The sequence below is a fragment of the Hyperoodon ampullatus genome, assembly GCF_949752795.1.
Source record: "Hyperoodon ampullatus genome assembly, chromosome: 4".
Taxonomy (NCBI): domain Eukaryota; kingdom Metazoa; phylum Chordata; class Mammalia; order Artiodactyla; family Ziphiidae; genus Hyperoodon; species Hyperoodon ampullatus.
The window spans coordinates 113,908,536-113,924,076 of NC_136917.1; the positions used below are offsets into that span (position 1 = coordinate 113,908,536).

At 38.0% G+C, this 15,541-nt stretch overlaps 1 protein-coding gene across 2 annotated transcripts in view; it reads left to right on the forward strand.

Annotated features, from left to right (window-relative positions):
* Window positions 1-299: 299 nt before the first annotated feature.
* Window positions 300-15,541, forward strand: part of AP3B1 (adaptor related protein complex 3 subunit beta 1) — a gene marked incomplete at both ends in the record, with an annotated part of 275,647 nt that continues 260,405 nt past the window's right edge. For both annotated transcript variants that reach the window (XM_079703244.1, XM_079703245.1), the window contains one exon: window positions 300-427. In XM_079703244.1, coding sequence (XP_079559370.1) covers window positions 300-427 — 128 coding nt within the window. The remainder of the gene's footprint in view (window positions 428-15,541) is intronic.

The window sequence follows — 15,541 nt, forward strand, 5'->3', positions numbered from 1 at the left end:
CGCGAGGCCTGCCTTCCGCAGAGCCGGGGTCCGAGCCTCTCAGCTACCTCAAAAGCCCGGAGAAGGCAAATCCAGTCAGGCCCTGGAGTGCCCGGCGCGGGCGTGGGCTCCGGCCGCCTGCACACTGGGCATGCGCAGGGGGTGGACCGCCAGGTCGGCTTTGGGAGCCGTGACGAGTCCGGAAGCGCTTGCGGGCGCCCCTCCAAAGGAGAAGTAGTTTGGTTTCGCGTCCCTCGGACGGGAGCCCGTCGGAGAGAACCCCCGGCAGGGCCAACCCGACATTCGGCAGCACCGCAGCAATGTCTAGCAACAGCTTCGCTTACAGTGAGCAGTCCGGAGGAGGGGAGGCGACGGAGCTGGGTCAGGAGGCGACCTCAACGATTTCCCCCTCCGGCGCCTTCGGCCTCTTTAGCAGCGATATGAAGAAGTGAGGAGAAAGGTTTGGGGTGTGGGGACGGGACTGGGGAGCTGGTGCCCGGGAGGAGCAGGCACCGAGATGGGGCTCCCGCGAGAGGGGTGGGGTCGCGCTGAGACCGCCCCGGAGCCGAGTGGTAATGTTTCCCGCAGCTGAATCAGTTGGGACTGATGGGAGTTGTTGGAAGTTTGGGATGAGTGTGTGGAGGGGAGTCTCTAGTAGTTTTCAAACTTCAGTGAAAAAAGAACCATTTGGAGCCCTTAGGTGCTATCCCCAAAGACTCTGAATTGGTCTGGGCTGGGGCACAGGCATCTGAATTTTGAACAAACGCTTCAAGCTAATTTAATGTTTGCTTGATCACACCTGGAGAAATTCGCTCACCAGCGTGGAAGGGGTGTTTGGGGAGTTGAGAGGGAACGTGAGTGTGGCTAATGGGAAACTGTTCTGTGACCCTCGAATGCAGGAGCGAGGAGGTGTTTTAGGCGCTTTATGAAGGGACAAGCTGGTTTATACAGACATTAACGTTGTCGGGCAACGTCCTTTGCACTACAGACAAAAACAAAAACAAAAACAAAAACCCTAAAACAAAAAACAAAACAAAAAAAACCACCCCCAATCCTAAACACAGTAATAAGCATATGAGTAGAGAATATTTAGTGTTACTCTGAGCAAGTGGTAAAATTTTACAAATTAATAGTGTGAATTTTAAAAATGAACACTAAACATTGTATACTTGTTTTTTTGAAAAGTTATTAAGAGTAAAAAAAAGAATTATTAAGAGTATTATAAGTACCACCGAAAAAGGAAAGAACCCCTCCGCCCGCCCTGCATTGATTTTTTGGGGGGCGAAGGAATGGTTTTAAACTTACAGAATTCAGGTAACTTTGTATTTTATTGTAATCATTTTTACATTTTTCTTTTTTTTAATCTCAGTGCTAACTAAACACTATGGTCACATAATAGACTGACACTAGATTTATGGTAAATTAAGGTAAAGTAGCTGTGCTGGTGGCTTTGCGGTGTCAGAAAGATAAATTAAAATTTAATTTAAATTTCAAATTTATTTTAAAAGACATTCTGGAAGGTGCTAGTAGTTGAAATTGGGATTACATTTTCACTGTATTAAGCTAACTGAAATCCTGTATGGAGTGTGTGAAATAGAGTTTTTGGTTTGTTTATTTGTTTGTTTCCTTATTTGCAGGTTAGAAAAATTTAAAAGTAATATAACTAATTTTTCATTTTTCATTCTGTGTATTTAGATGATAGATTGTTCCAACAAGGAGCTTGTTGCAGCTCTGCTGTTCTATTAGCAGATGTTTCAACTGTTGAATTAATGTATGTCTGTAGAGGTCTGTTTTGCACGTGATATGCTTACAATTGATTTACTTTTATGTTTTGTGAACTTCTAAGATGTTTTTCTTTTAGAGCCTTTCATTTCCTATTTTGTCAGATTTGGGCCTGATTTGGAAAAAACTGTGTGGCTTTGACTATGACCAGTGCTGTTGAGGTGACTGAGCATGTTGGATTTAAAATAAAAATAGCTAACATTTATAGAGTGCTTGTGCACACTACTTTACATTTATTATTTCATTTGGTCCTCCTAACAACCCTTTGGCTGAGTGTGAGTATGGCTTATGGGAAACTATTCTGTGATGCTCAAGTGTCACAGAGGATCAAGGAGCAACCCAAAGCTACTTCTTTTTTTTTTTTTTTTTGTGGTACGCGGGCCTCTCACTGTTGTGGCCTCTCCCGTTGCGGAGCACAGGCTCCAGACGCGCAGGCTCAGCGGCCATGGCTCACGGGCCCAGCCGCTCCGCGGCATGTGGGATCTTCCCGGACCGGGGCACGAACCTGTGTCCCCTGCATCGGCAGGCGGACTCTCAACCACTGCGCCACCAGGGAAGCCCCAAAGCTACTTCTTTGATCCCACTTTGCGGATGAGAAAATTGGAGCACAAGTGGTTAATTTGCCCAAGATCACAAAGCTGGAACCACTGCACTCCCTGAATTTGAACTCAGTCTAATCTAGGAGCCCATTCTCTTGAGCACTTGGATATGCTCCTTACTACTTGATGAAGTTTATTGTGCTTTTATTAGAGAATGCATACAACTCATTAAAAGTTTAAAACTTTGAATAGTAGTTGTAGACAGTGTATGACCTTGAGGCTTTCAGGAATTAGAAACATTTTGGCCATTGAATTGCAACCTAATGGGGCTGTACAGAAACAAGGAGACCCCTGTTCTGGAAGTGGTCACTTAATCTCTCTTGAGCTTGCATTCTCTCATTTATTAAAGGGTGATATTTGCCTTTTTAAAAACCCAAATGACAAAATTTATATAAAAAACTTAAAGCTTACCCTGTTCCTCTGCTCTAATTTTATTTATTTATTTATTTATTTTTTTTGCGGTACGCGGGCCTCTCACGGTTGCGGTCCCTCCCGTCGCGGAGCACAGGCTCCGGACGCGCAGGCCCAGCGGCCATGGCTCACGGGCCCAGCCGCTCCGCGGCATGTGGGATCCTCCCGGACCGGGGCACAAACCCGCGTGCCCTGCATCGGCAGGCGGGCTCTCAACCACTGCGCCACCAGGGAAGCCCTAATTTATTTTTTTATCGAAGTATAATTGACATGTAATGTATTAGTTTCAGGTGTACAACGTAGGTAGGTATTCAGTAGGTATTTTTATATATTGAGAAAGGATCACCACAAGAAGTCTAGTTAACATCCATCACCACACTTAGTTACAATTTTTTTTCCTGTGACGAGGACTTTCAAGATTCACTTTTTTAGCAGTTTTCAAATAAGCAATACAGTATTATTAACTGTAGTCACCATGCTGTACATTACATCCCCCTGACTTATTTATTTTATAACTGGAACTTTGTGCCTTTGACTCTTCACCCATTTCGCCCACCCCCTCTGCTCTCATTTTCTTTTTTTTTTTAAATTAATTAATTAATTTTTTGATTTTTGGCTGCCTTGGGTCTTCGTTGCTGTGCGCGGGCTTTCTCTAGTTGCGGTGAGTGGAGGCTACTCTTCATTGCGGTGCGCAGGCTTCTCATTGCAGTGGCTTCTCTTGTTGCAGAGCACGGGTTCTAGGTGCGCGGGCTTCAGTAGTTGTGGCATGCGGGCTCAGTAGTTGTGGCACGCGAGCTCTAGAGCACAGGCTCAGTAGTTGTGGCGCACGTGTGCTCTCATTTTCGATGATTTATCAACACTTTGAAATCGTTTCAGGTTTGCAAAAAAGTTGCAAGAATAATACAAAGAACTACTCCTGAGGCACATTCACCAATTTAAAAAAATTGCTACATTGCTTTATTTATTTCTCCATACACACGCAGACACATACGTTCCATATTATTATCTCTTCTGATACATCTGAGAATAGGTTGTATACATCATGTCTCTTTATCTTCATACCTCAGTGTGTATTTTTTTAAGAACTGCAGTACTTTTACAACTGTAGTACTGTTATATTCAGGAAATTTAACATGGGTACAATCTACAGTCTATAATCCCCGTGTTGTCATTTGTCCCAATAAATAATTTTAATTTTTTTAAACATTTTTTTCTCTAGTACAGAATCCAGTCCAGGATCATGTATTTCACTTAGTTCTCATATCTCTTTAATCTCCTTTAATCTGGAATAGTTCCTTAGCCTTTGTCTTTCACTACCTTGACACTTTTGAAGAATACAAGCCAATTACTTTATAGCATGTTAATCAACTTGTCTCTGCTGGTTCATACATACATTCATGTTATGTATCCCAGGCTACAGTACTACCTTCTTAGACTATTGTGTTGGGAGGCATAGGATGCCCATCTTCATGATGTTAATTTTCCCAGGTAAAGGGTTGTCCATTATTTATTTTTTTTCCAATAATCTATCTATGGGGCGGACAGTTGGAGACCATGCAGATGTTTTGCTCTTCATCAGATTCACCATCCCCTATATTTAGCAACCATCAATGAATCTCTTCAACCAGTCTTTACCACAGTGTCTGCAAAGTGGTGATGTTCTAACTCCTTCCACTATTCTGTTCTTTTTTTTTTTTTTTCACTTTTTTTTTATTTTTGTTTTTGCTTTATAACAAATTTAATCAGTTATACATATACATATGTTCCCATATCCCCTCCCTTTTGTGTCTCCCTCCCACCCTCCCTATCCCACCCCTCCAGGCGGTCACAAAGCACCGAGCTGATCTCCCTGTGCTATGCGGCTGCTTCCCACTAGCTATCTACCTTATGTTTGGTAGTGTATATATGTCCATGCCGCTCTTTCACTTTGTCACAGCTTACCCTTCCCCCTCCCCATATCCTCAAGTCCATTCTCTAGTAGGTCTGTGTCTTTATTCCTGTCTTACCCCTATGTTCTTCTGTTCTTTGGCCTCTTATCCTAAAGCTCTATGTCCTTTTGATCCTTCGCTAACTATCTCAAGGATGCCTAGTCACTTCCTAGTCACAGGATTATTGATGATTTTTGTTTTCTGAATTTAATCCTATTTATCAATCTTATTTATTCCCTTCCCTTTTAAATAGAACTAAAGTTAGGGAGCCTTAAATGGTTTTACGAAAGCAGATTTTATACATCATTTATTGGTTAATCAAGCCTGTGTATTAGATGATTGGTGTCAAGATTTGCAATTTCGTTATTTAAAAATGTAAAGAATTAATTTTTTGTAATCGTTTCCTTTGAGACTATTGTAAACTTTTATTGCTTTTAGCTTTTTCCTCAATTATTTTTCTTTTGTCTTAAACTCTTATCTTAACCAATTTGGCTGTGTGTGTATAATTTAAAAATTAATTTTAATATTTTTATTTTTGGATTAAACATTTAATTAGGAATTAATTTCTAGAAGGAAGCAGACAATACTAATTAATTTTTCTTAACAATGGTAAAACTACTAAATTTCCAAATCTCTTTTCTTTTGAGAACATCACAGTGTATTAGAAAGAGCATTGGACCTAGAGTGAGAAGGCCTGGATTTAAGTTGATGTTTTCCACCTGTAGTAATGTTTCCTTGTTCAAGTTGCTTGATCTCTTCAAACCTCAGTGTCCTCATTTCTAGAGAGGACTTGCCTATTTTGTGAGTTTTTCATAAGATGGTATAGTTGAAAATGATTTCTAAACTAGAATATTAACTAACACTATTTAGGAAAGTTGTTGAAAGCTTTGCTGAGGTGGTGATATTTTAGGTCATAAAGCCTGGGAAGATTTTTGCCAGGTGGAGAACAGGGGGAGTTCTTCAGGCAACGTATACCGAAACCAGGAGAGTTGCAAAAAAAAAAAAAAAAAAAGCATATTTAGATAAAATATAGATTATAGATCAGCATTTAGAATTGTGGGTAGTAATTAAAGCATGGGAATGGATGAAATCACCCAGGGAGAATTTTTCTGGTTAGGAGACAAGGCAGTTTAGACAAATCGCTAGGGAACACCAACATTTAAGGTGTGAATGGAAGAAGAACTAGCTAAAGAGTGCTCAAAGGGGTAGGAAACCAGAGAAAGGTTAAAAAAAAGAAAAGAAAAGAAAAGGAAGCTGAGAGGAAAGTTGGTTAGAGGAAATGGTCAACTATGTTAGGAATTGCAGAGAGAGGGCAAATAGAATGAAGGCTGAAAAGAGACCATTGGATTTAACAATGAATAGGTAACCAAGGTAACAGTTTTAGTCCCTGCTGAAATTGGGGTGGACTTTTCATTTGTTTAGATTCACAGAGCTGATTTAGACCCAAACGAAGAGCTGCATACTTTTGCGTTGTACTACATCATATAGTAGTATGATATAATTAATACTACATCAGTGTATTTGCATTGCAAATGATAAGGCCTAGCTTACTTTTTTAACTTAAATTTTATTTATTGTCAGCTTGATATCAGCCATGAAAATTACATTACATATAACCCTTTAACCTTTAATATCAGTGTTTCTCAGTGGAATCCACTAGGATTACAATGGGGCTCTAGTTTGCATATAATTACAGCAAATCTAACTTACCTGCACTGCTTTTTCTCCCTTTCAAGAGGGCATATAGAAATGTATCTGAATGAGAACAACCTTCTTATAGGGATGTTTTTGAGTTAACTTTGTTTTTAAATTTTATTTATTTATTTACATCCTCCATAGGAGGATGTGAGCTCAGGATCTTCCTCCTCCACCATATTGGCCACTCCATAACACATTATTTTAGACATACTTTAAAGAGTCATTGTGTCTCCATATGAGGGTTTAAACTTTTTTTCCCATTTTTTATTTATAATATTTAATTTTAATTTTTTATTTATAATATTTAATTTAAATTAGGGTCTATACCATATTTAAAAATTTTTTCATATGACAGTTTTATAGTTCCAGTTGTTCAAAGCTTGCTCTACTTTCTTTTTACTTTTCCTAGTATTTTCATTGATACCTTTATCTCATTCAGTCATTCTGTATTTTCATTTTGTAGTGACTCATTGAATATTTGTTGAATATTGTATAGATGACTCTTTCTTTCACATACTCACCTAATATTACATGGTATAATTTATTCGTGAAGGTGCTTAGCAAAGTGTTTGGCTTATAATTTTGCATAATAAATGTTTTAGGTCTTTTACTCAATTGAATGATTCAGATTCTACTAATATTTACTGTTTCTTTAGCCAGCGTAGTTAAAAAATAAAGCATGACTGGATTCCGTGGACCTTATACAGAAGGAAAATTTAGCCTGGTATCCCTATTATTGTATTATTGCATTACCCTGAAGTTAATTGTATATAGTTCCAAAACAGTCATTTTCTTTATGTCATTGCTTGAGTTTTTGTTGTGGTTAGGGTCATTGACTTAGAATTGTCACATAAGTGTTGAATGAATTTTACAATCAGGATTTTTGAAGTCTATACCATTCTTGAAAGGCATCTTTATTTATACCATCTTTAACTTTATTTATATCATCTTAAAGGCATCTTTAACTATACCGTAAGTATAGTTAATTCCTCTGTGTTTTCAGCAGAAAAATAAGAAATAATTATAAGATCTTTATCTTGCCTTTAAGAATTTAGTTGGTGAGATAAGGCTAATGTGAACTAATACAAGTAATACAAGTATAAAATTAGTGTTAAATTGTGTAATAATTCTCAACTTTTCATACCTACCAAAAGGTATTTATTATAAGCCTTTATTTTTGTAAACAGTGATTTACTGAAGAAAATGAACGTGCTGTAATTTTAAAATGTCAAACACATTTTAGTCTGAGATGATGAAAATGTTGGAGTCCTGAGTTGTTAGCGTATTATGAAGAGGCACAGGCTCCTCATTGTGAATTCCTTTCTCTCGTGCTCAGGAGTCCAGTGTTGCCAGTATGAAAATACACTCCATTAATGATTTCCATAGCATACCTTTGTCCTTGTCATTATCTTCAGTTTCTGAAGATTAAATTCCCTTGAGTTCTAATAACTCCAGTTTTGGTAAGTGCTCTTCTATCTTGTTAATTCTGCTTAGCTTTTGGAATTTATGGTCACTAGGTCTAGTTATGGAGATGTAAACAATGTATTTGCCATGCTGTATATGTAAAATGGACCCTATTTTTTTTTTAATTTACAAAAGACATATAAAATATAAGCAATTTCAGTGTTTTATTTTATTTTATTTTGGCTGCACCGCGTGGTTTGCGGGACCTTAGTTCCCCAATCATGGATTGAACCTGGACCACAGCAGTGAAAGTGCTAAGTCCTAACCACTGGACTGCCAGGAAACTCCCAATTTCAATGTTTTATTGATCTTTCACTAAGTAAATGTCATTTGTTCCAAGATGGCTGTTAACAAAAGAAGGAACTAGTTGTTTTTGTCTTCACATAAGTAAGACTGTTAGTTCTACAAAGGGCTAACTACACAGGTTAAGGATTGTCACTTTAGTGGTGCAATAGGGTTCCTGTAATTTAATTCTTGAAACATACTTGAAATCAAATAAGATTTTACCACATTGAACAAAAAATTGATGAAATACTGCAGAGTCCTACTTTCCAACAGATTATAAGTGTTCCATTTTATTTGCTTAGCTTGCATTTCTTCTTGGAGGAGAGTCACTTCTTTTTTAAAAAAAATTATTTATTTAATTTATTTATTTTTGGCTGTGTTGGGTCTTTGTTGCTGCACGCGTGCTTTCTCTAGTTGAGGCGGGCGGAGATTACTCTTTGTTGGGGTGCACAGGCTTCTTATTGCAGCGGCTTCTCTTGTTGAGGAGCAGGGGCGCTAGGTGTGTGGGCTTCAGTAGTTGCAGCATGCGGGCTCATCAGTTGTGGCTCGCGGGCTCTAGAGCGCAGGCTCAGTAGTAGTGGCTCATGGGCTCCGTGGCATGTGGGATCTTCCCGGACCAGGGCTCGAACCTATGTCCCCTGCATTGGCAGGCGGATTCTTAACCACTGCGCCACCAGAGAAGTCCAGGAGAGTCACTTCTGACTTTTACAATTTATCTTAAATACTCAACCAAGAAAATATTCATCCCTTGATATAGGATGTGTTATGTTAAGATCACTGGTTTTGTGAAATCCAAGGAGAAAATATGGAATACTTAAATTCAGGCCTTACCATTAAATCCCAAAGATGTGAGATATTACTTCTAAAAATATTTAGAATTTAGGGTAACATTACTAGAACTGAATGAGTAAAACCAAAAAAATCAGACAGATGGTCAGTTGAAATGTTCTTTTTTACTGCAGAAAAGTTACAAATGCTCATGGAATGACAAATGTATTATAGTGAAATAATTGGACAGTATTGCAATTGTGTATATAAATGAACTACTGCCAAAAACAAATTGCCTGCAGTCCAAATTCAAAATTTAAAGCGAAGAGCCCAAAGTGGAATAATCAAGAAGGAAATGATTTTCCTATATTTCACATTATTATGAATAAGATTCTTTGGTTTGCGTACTTAAGGAAGACTTATTTAGCATGTCAGCTGGAAAGAGTTCATAGATCTACAAAAGTGAACAATTTATAGTCAATGTCTGCTTATTGATGGGTTGATTATTTGTACTGCTGATAGGAATTGACCTAATTAGAAGGCCAGTGTCTTTAATCCTGCAGCTGAGTGAGTTAACATGGCAGCTGGATAAGGGAGAGACTTATGAATAAGGCTGGTCCCAATATCGTGGGTTGGCAGAGCTACACATCACCCAGCTTTACTCTAGAAATGGGTTAAAGTTTCTTAAAGCCTCGGTTAAGGATGTGGTCATGAAGTATGAGGGGGGAATTTAGTACTGTGGGGGCAGAGAGGTAAGGTGTAGAGTGGAAGGTCCGCTGCCGGATTGTGTAGGGCCTTGTAAAGACTTTGGATTTTACTATGAGTGTAAAGAGAAGCCATTGGAAGGTTTTGAGCAGAATGGGCATTTAGAAGTCAGTCAGTAACTATTAAGTGCTTGTGGTGTGCCAGATATATTTTCAAATGTTTTCAAAAAGTTTATGGTCTGTAGGATACTTGGGACCTGTTTATTCATTTCTAATTTTTTTCTATAACTAAAAAAATATAGAAGTAACTTACTGATTTAACAAGTACAAGTGCCTTCTTATGCTAGGTACTATTCTTGATACTGGGGATTAATCAATCAGTGGACAAAATGCCTGCTTTCATGGAGCATATATTCCAACTGGAAGCAGATAGGTAATAAACAAGTAAATATATGGTTGGTCATTTGATGACAAGGAGCGCTGTAGAGAAAAGTAAGGCAGGGAAAGAGGATAGAGAGTTAAGGTGGAGGTTGGGTTGAGTTTGAAATAGCAGGGTCAGGAAAAGATCCTTGACAGTACTACCTGGAGTACCTGAAGGAGTGACATGCAGATGTCTGGGGAGAAGTATTCAGTCAAGAGGAATTGCATGTGCTCAGGCCCTGAGGCAGGAGAGTTTCTGACCTGTGAGCATCCACAAAGAGGCCAGTATGTCTAGATAGAGTGAATGAAGGAAGAGGGGGAACTTAGCAGATGAGGAGGTCAGAGAGGTAAGGGCCAGATTGTGTAGGGCTTTGTAAATCATTTTAAGGACTTGGATTTTACTCTGTGTGAGAAGGGAAGCCATTGGAGGGTTTTGAACAGAGGAGTGAGATGATCCACCTTACGTTTTTAATGTATCACTTTGTCTCCTGAACTAGGAATAGACTGCAGATTTGAGGCAGGGAGACCAGCAAGGAGACCACCACAGTAACCCAGGCAAGAGAAGGGGATGACTAAATCAGATTGGTGGTAGTGGAGAGCAGTGGTTGGATTCTGGATATATTTTGAAAGTAGAGCCAATGAGATTTGCTGATGGTTTAGATGTGGTATGTGAGGGAAAAAGATACCAAAGATGGACGCAAGGTTTTTTTGCCTAAACAGCTGGAAGTTTGGAATTGTTATCAAAATGAAAAAGATTGTGTAAAGAGGAATTTTTTAAAGGGGGAAGAGGTTCAAGAGCTTGAGCATGTTAAGTTTGAGATACCTATTAGGCATCCAAGAGGAGATATTAAGTAGGCAGTTGGATATATGAGTCTGGAGCTTAGGGAGGAGTTAGGCTAGAGATATAAGTTTGGGAGCCTAGGGTTATAGAGGGTATTAAGTACCCTGATTGGGTGAGACGTCAAGGGAGTGAATGTAGAAAGTGAAGAGGTCAGAGTACTAATCTCTGGGGCATTCCTGGAGCATTTCTGTCAGATAGGGTCAAGTAAGGTGATTACAGTACTGACAAGTGGCTTTGGAATTTGTCACTTTGGAGGTCTTTGGTGACCCTGACAAGCAGGTTAGGTGCAGTGGTGGGGCTGAAAGCCTGACTGGAGTGGGTTCAAGAGAGAAAGGAGAGGGACTTCCCTGGTGGTGCAGTAGATAGAAATCCGCCTGCCAATGCAGGGGACGCGGGTTCGATCCCTAGATCAGGAAGATCCTACATGCCGTGGAGCAACTAAGGCCGTGCGCCACAATTACTGAGCCTGCGCTTTAGAGCCCAGTGCCACAACTGCTGAGCCCACATGCCACAACTACTGAAACGTGCGCACCTAGAGCCTGTGCTCCACAACAAGAGAAGCCACCGCAAGGAGAAGCCCGTGCACCGCAACTAGAGAAAGCCCAGGCACAGCAGTGAAGACCCAATGCAGCCAAAAATAAATAAAGTTAAATCTTAAAAAAAAAAAAGAGAGAGAGAGAGAAAGGAGAGTTGTAGTTAGTATGTATTACTGTATAGGGGAGCAAGGAAATGGAATGGTATCTGGAAGGGAATGTTAGGTTATGAAGAGGAAGGAATAAATTGATGATGCAACAGGGAAAAGATAATCACTGGACTGATTTCCCTCTTTCTTTATAGAAAATTTAGCAAATACAGATGAGTTAAATAACCCTAATTTTAATACCCATAGAGAATCAGTTAAAAAGATATAGGTCTTCCAGTCTTTTTTGCCTATATACTGTGTATTTTTAAAGCAAAGCTATATACTTTTTTAGTGTAATATCGTAATTTGCTTTTTTCACTTACTAATATGTGGAGTCTGTTCATTTCTTAAAGTGATAGTCATTTTAGGGCAAATTGTAATTTAACCACTATCTTGGAAGAACCACTAAACTATTAGAAAATAGTGTCTTATTTTAAATAGTGTCTTGTATAGAGTGGGACCTTATTAATTACTAACTACAAGAACAAAGGGAATAACCTAACAGAAGAGTCAATACTAACGATGTTACATGTTAGCACTGACCAGGGCTTTCCACACATACCTGTATACACATGAGGCAGAGGGAATAGCATATACCTTGGTTTAGAGCTGTGTTGTTCAATACCGTAGATACCAGCCAAAGGTAACTATTTAAATTTAAACTAATTGAAATAATTTTAGTTTCTCAGTCACACTAGCCACATGTTTATGTGCTCAGTGTAGCTAGCAGTTAACATTGGATAATGTGGATAAAGAATATTTCTTTCTGTCATCATAGAGCATTCTATTGGACACTGCTGGTTTAGAGGCAAGGATTTAGGGCTTATTTAAAGAATAGGAAAAGTTCAGTATGGCTGGAGCACAGAGTTGGAGGGAAATTGGGACATGTGAAAGATGGTTGATAGATAGTCAGGGTCCATATTATGAAGGGTCTTGTATACCATGCTCATAAATTTGAACTTATCATAAAGGTTTGCACAGTAAGAAGCTACCAAAGGATTTTAAGTAGAGGTACAATGTGGTGAGATTTATATTTTAGAAAGATCACTCTGGCTGCATCTAAGTGTTTGGAATGGTCAGCTATGTGAATGGTGGAAGTATTCTGTGATATTGGAAACCCAGAAGATAGAGCAAGTTTGGAGTGAGGAAAGAAAGTGTTGAGTTCCATTTTGGACCTGTTGAGTTTGATAGTTGGGTGTCCATTAAGCCATTAGATACATGGGTGTGGTACTCAGGAGATATACCTAGGTTGGAGATATAGATTTGGGAGTCATCAATTGATGGATGATTTTGGAAGCCATTGAGAGGAAGTTGTGTGATATGTGAGGAGAAGGCCAAGGAGGAATCTTTGTACTAAGTTAACATTGAAGGGAGTGGGAGAATTGAACCTCACTTAGAAGACCAAGAAGAGAGAATGAAGTTTGGGGAAATGCTTGAAGTTCATCATACAAACAGAGCTTTTGCATTGTGCTTAAGATTTAGGAAAAGGGTCAGACCCACTTCCTACTTCTGTAGGAGGAAAATGGAAGATAAAGTTGTTTATTGTGGTTTACTGAGGCAGTATGGCATAATGCTTAATTAAGCACACCCACTCTGGAGCTACTCTGCCTGGGTATGAAAACTTGTTACAGAGTTAATAAGTGGCACTTGGGCAGGTTACTTTATCACTCTATGCACTTGGTTTCCTTATCTGAAAAATGGAGGTGAGGATGATAATAGTACTTGCACTCACTGAAATATTGTGAGGATTAAAAGGTTTAACATATGTAAACAGTTAACAGTGCCTGATACATAATAAGCACAATTATTATTAATACTATTTTAAACACCATTAAGATCAATTGAGCTTTTTAAAAGTTTTGTTTTTAATATACTTTCTCAACTTAAAAGTTTAGAATCATTGTTAATTTTCACATTAACCATTGCTTTATGTTTTTAATTTTCAAATTATCGTTAAGTTTGACATAATTGTTTTTCTGAATTATATTTCACAAGTACTTGAAACTATAAAATCATATAGTATCTTTAATGTGTACTACATAAAAATAAATGAAGTTAATAAGCACTAGGCCAGTTCTTCTGTGTGGTTATCAAGGATTTGAGAATAATGATTATAGATAGTATAAATGAAAAAATATATATTTGTTTTAAACTTCTTGCTTAACTATCAGTCTTGCTGATAGGTATTCTGTTGCTTTAAAGTTGTCTATTCTTAGAGAAGGAGTACATTTTTCCTAAAAGAAGAGGGACTTACATATGTTTTGCTTTAACAGAAATTGAAGGAAGAGAGGGTTTCAGGAAGGAGTTAAGTGGTCAGCAGTGCCAACTGCTGGTGAGTAGCCCAGTAAACTAAAGTCAGAGGTAGTGTTTCTTGGATTTACTGATAAGGTTTGTGATCGTGGTGGTAACAGCAGTGTCAGGGAAAATCAGATTGCAGAGGATTGACAGGTGGGAGAGAAGTGAGTAAAGGAAGAGCACTTTTCCAAAGAACTTTGGCTTTCAGGGGGAGGAGATAAGGGCTATTATGTATTTGAGAATGTATATTTGAGAATGTGAGGGAGCAATATACATAGTTGTCTGTGACTGAGGAATTGCACTTTTCATTAGATTTAACCAAATTCTGTCAAAAATTTCTTCTTGAGATATGTTTGTGATTATTGAAAAGGTCACTGTAATATTGGCCCAGAATAATGTGAGCAGTCAGATAACAAAAGGAATACAAATGGCTACTGCAAACATCCTTTCTACTTTATTTTATGAAGAGGGTAGTTTTTGTTACATTTTTATTTGGCAGACAAAAAAGTGGGCCACCCTGGGTCATTGCCTAGAATTTTTGTTGAAATTTTACCTAGGTCTTTATATCCAGAAGTCTGGAACACTATTCTGAATATTTGAGTTCATAGCCTTCAGGGGCAGTGAGAATTTTACAAACACTTTTTATGTACTTTAATAAAATAAAAACAGATGCCTTATATTTAACATTACATGTTGTAGAAATGCTGGGGTTAATTAAAAGTAAATTAAATAAAGTTAAAAATTCATAGTTCTTGTAGTTTCTGCCTATCTGTCAATATCAACAAGTATAAAATAACAGATTGATTTTCCCAAGGTGATTGGATGCTTGAACATTTCTTTAAAGAGAAAATGTGGTTAAGTTTCTGGAAGTCAGAGATAGTTTTTCTTTACACACACACACAGAGCCATCTTTCCTGGAACCTTGTACAATGCTTAACAGATGATTTTGGATAATAGTGACCACAACTGATTTTTTTCCCCTTCTTTAGCATTCTTAGTATTTTAAAACTTTTCATTAATGTGGTAAAAATTATAAAAATTTTCAGCATAATCTGGTCAATATCATATGTTTTATATTTCAAAAATTTAAAACCATATGTGGAAATAAATTAAACTTTTGAAAATGACAATAGTTGTTCAACAGATGGCAAAATTTAAATAATCATGTAAACTTCAGTGATTTGCATTTTTAGATTTTTTTTCCTGTCAAGTAGGACATTATAGGACCTTTTCTCTGTTTCTAGGCCTACATTACCTTCATCAGGAAATTGACAGGGCCATGTGACTTTTTAATGGTGATTAAAAAAACATACGTAACATAAAAATTTACCATCTTAACCATTTTTAAGTGTACGGTTCATTAGTGTTAAGTATATTCACATTGTTGTCCAGCAGATCCCCAGAACTTTTTCATCTTGTAACAGTGCCAAGTGACTTCTTAAAAACTGAATTTTTTACTGAGATTTTGAAGTGCTTCAGGGACAAAGCTGATCTAAGGTAGAGACTGCATATTGGTTTCCTCAATTCCCTGTACAAAAGGCTGATCCAAACTCATCAGATGGAAAACTTGCCTTCTGTGGCCTTGGAAAGTTTTTTTAAGGATTTAGAAATTAATCTGGCTTTGAGTTGGCATATCTTATTAACATAGAAGTAGAAAACTTATATTATTCTACTATAATTTATGA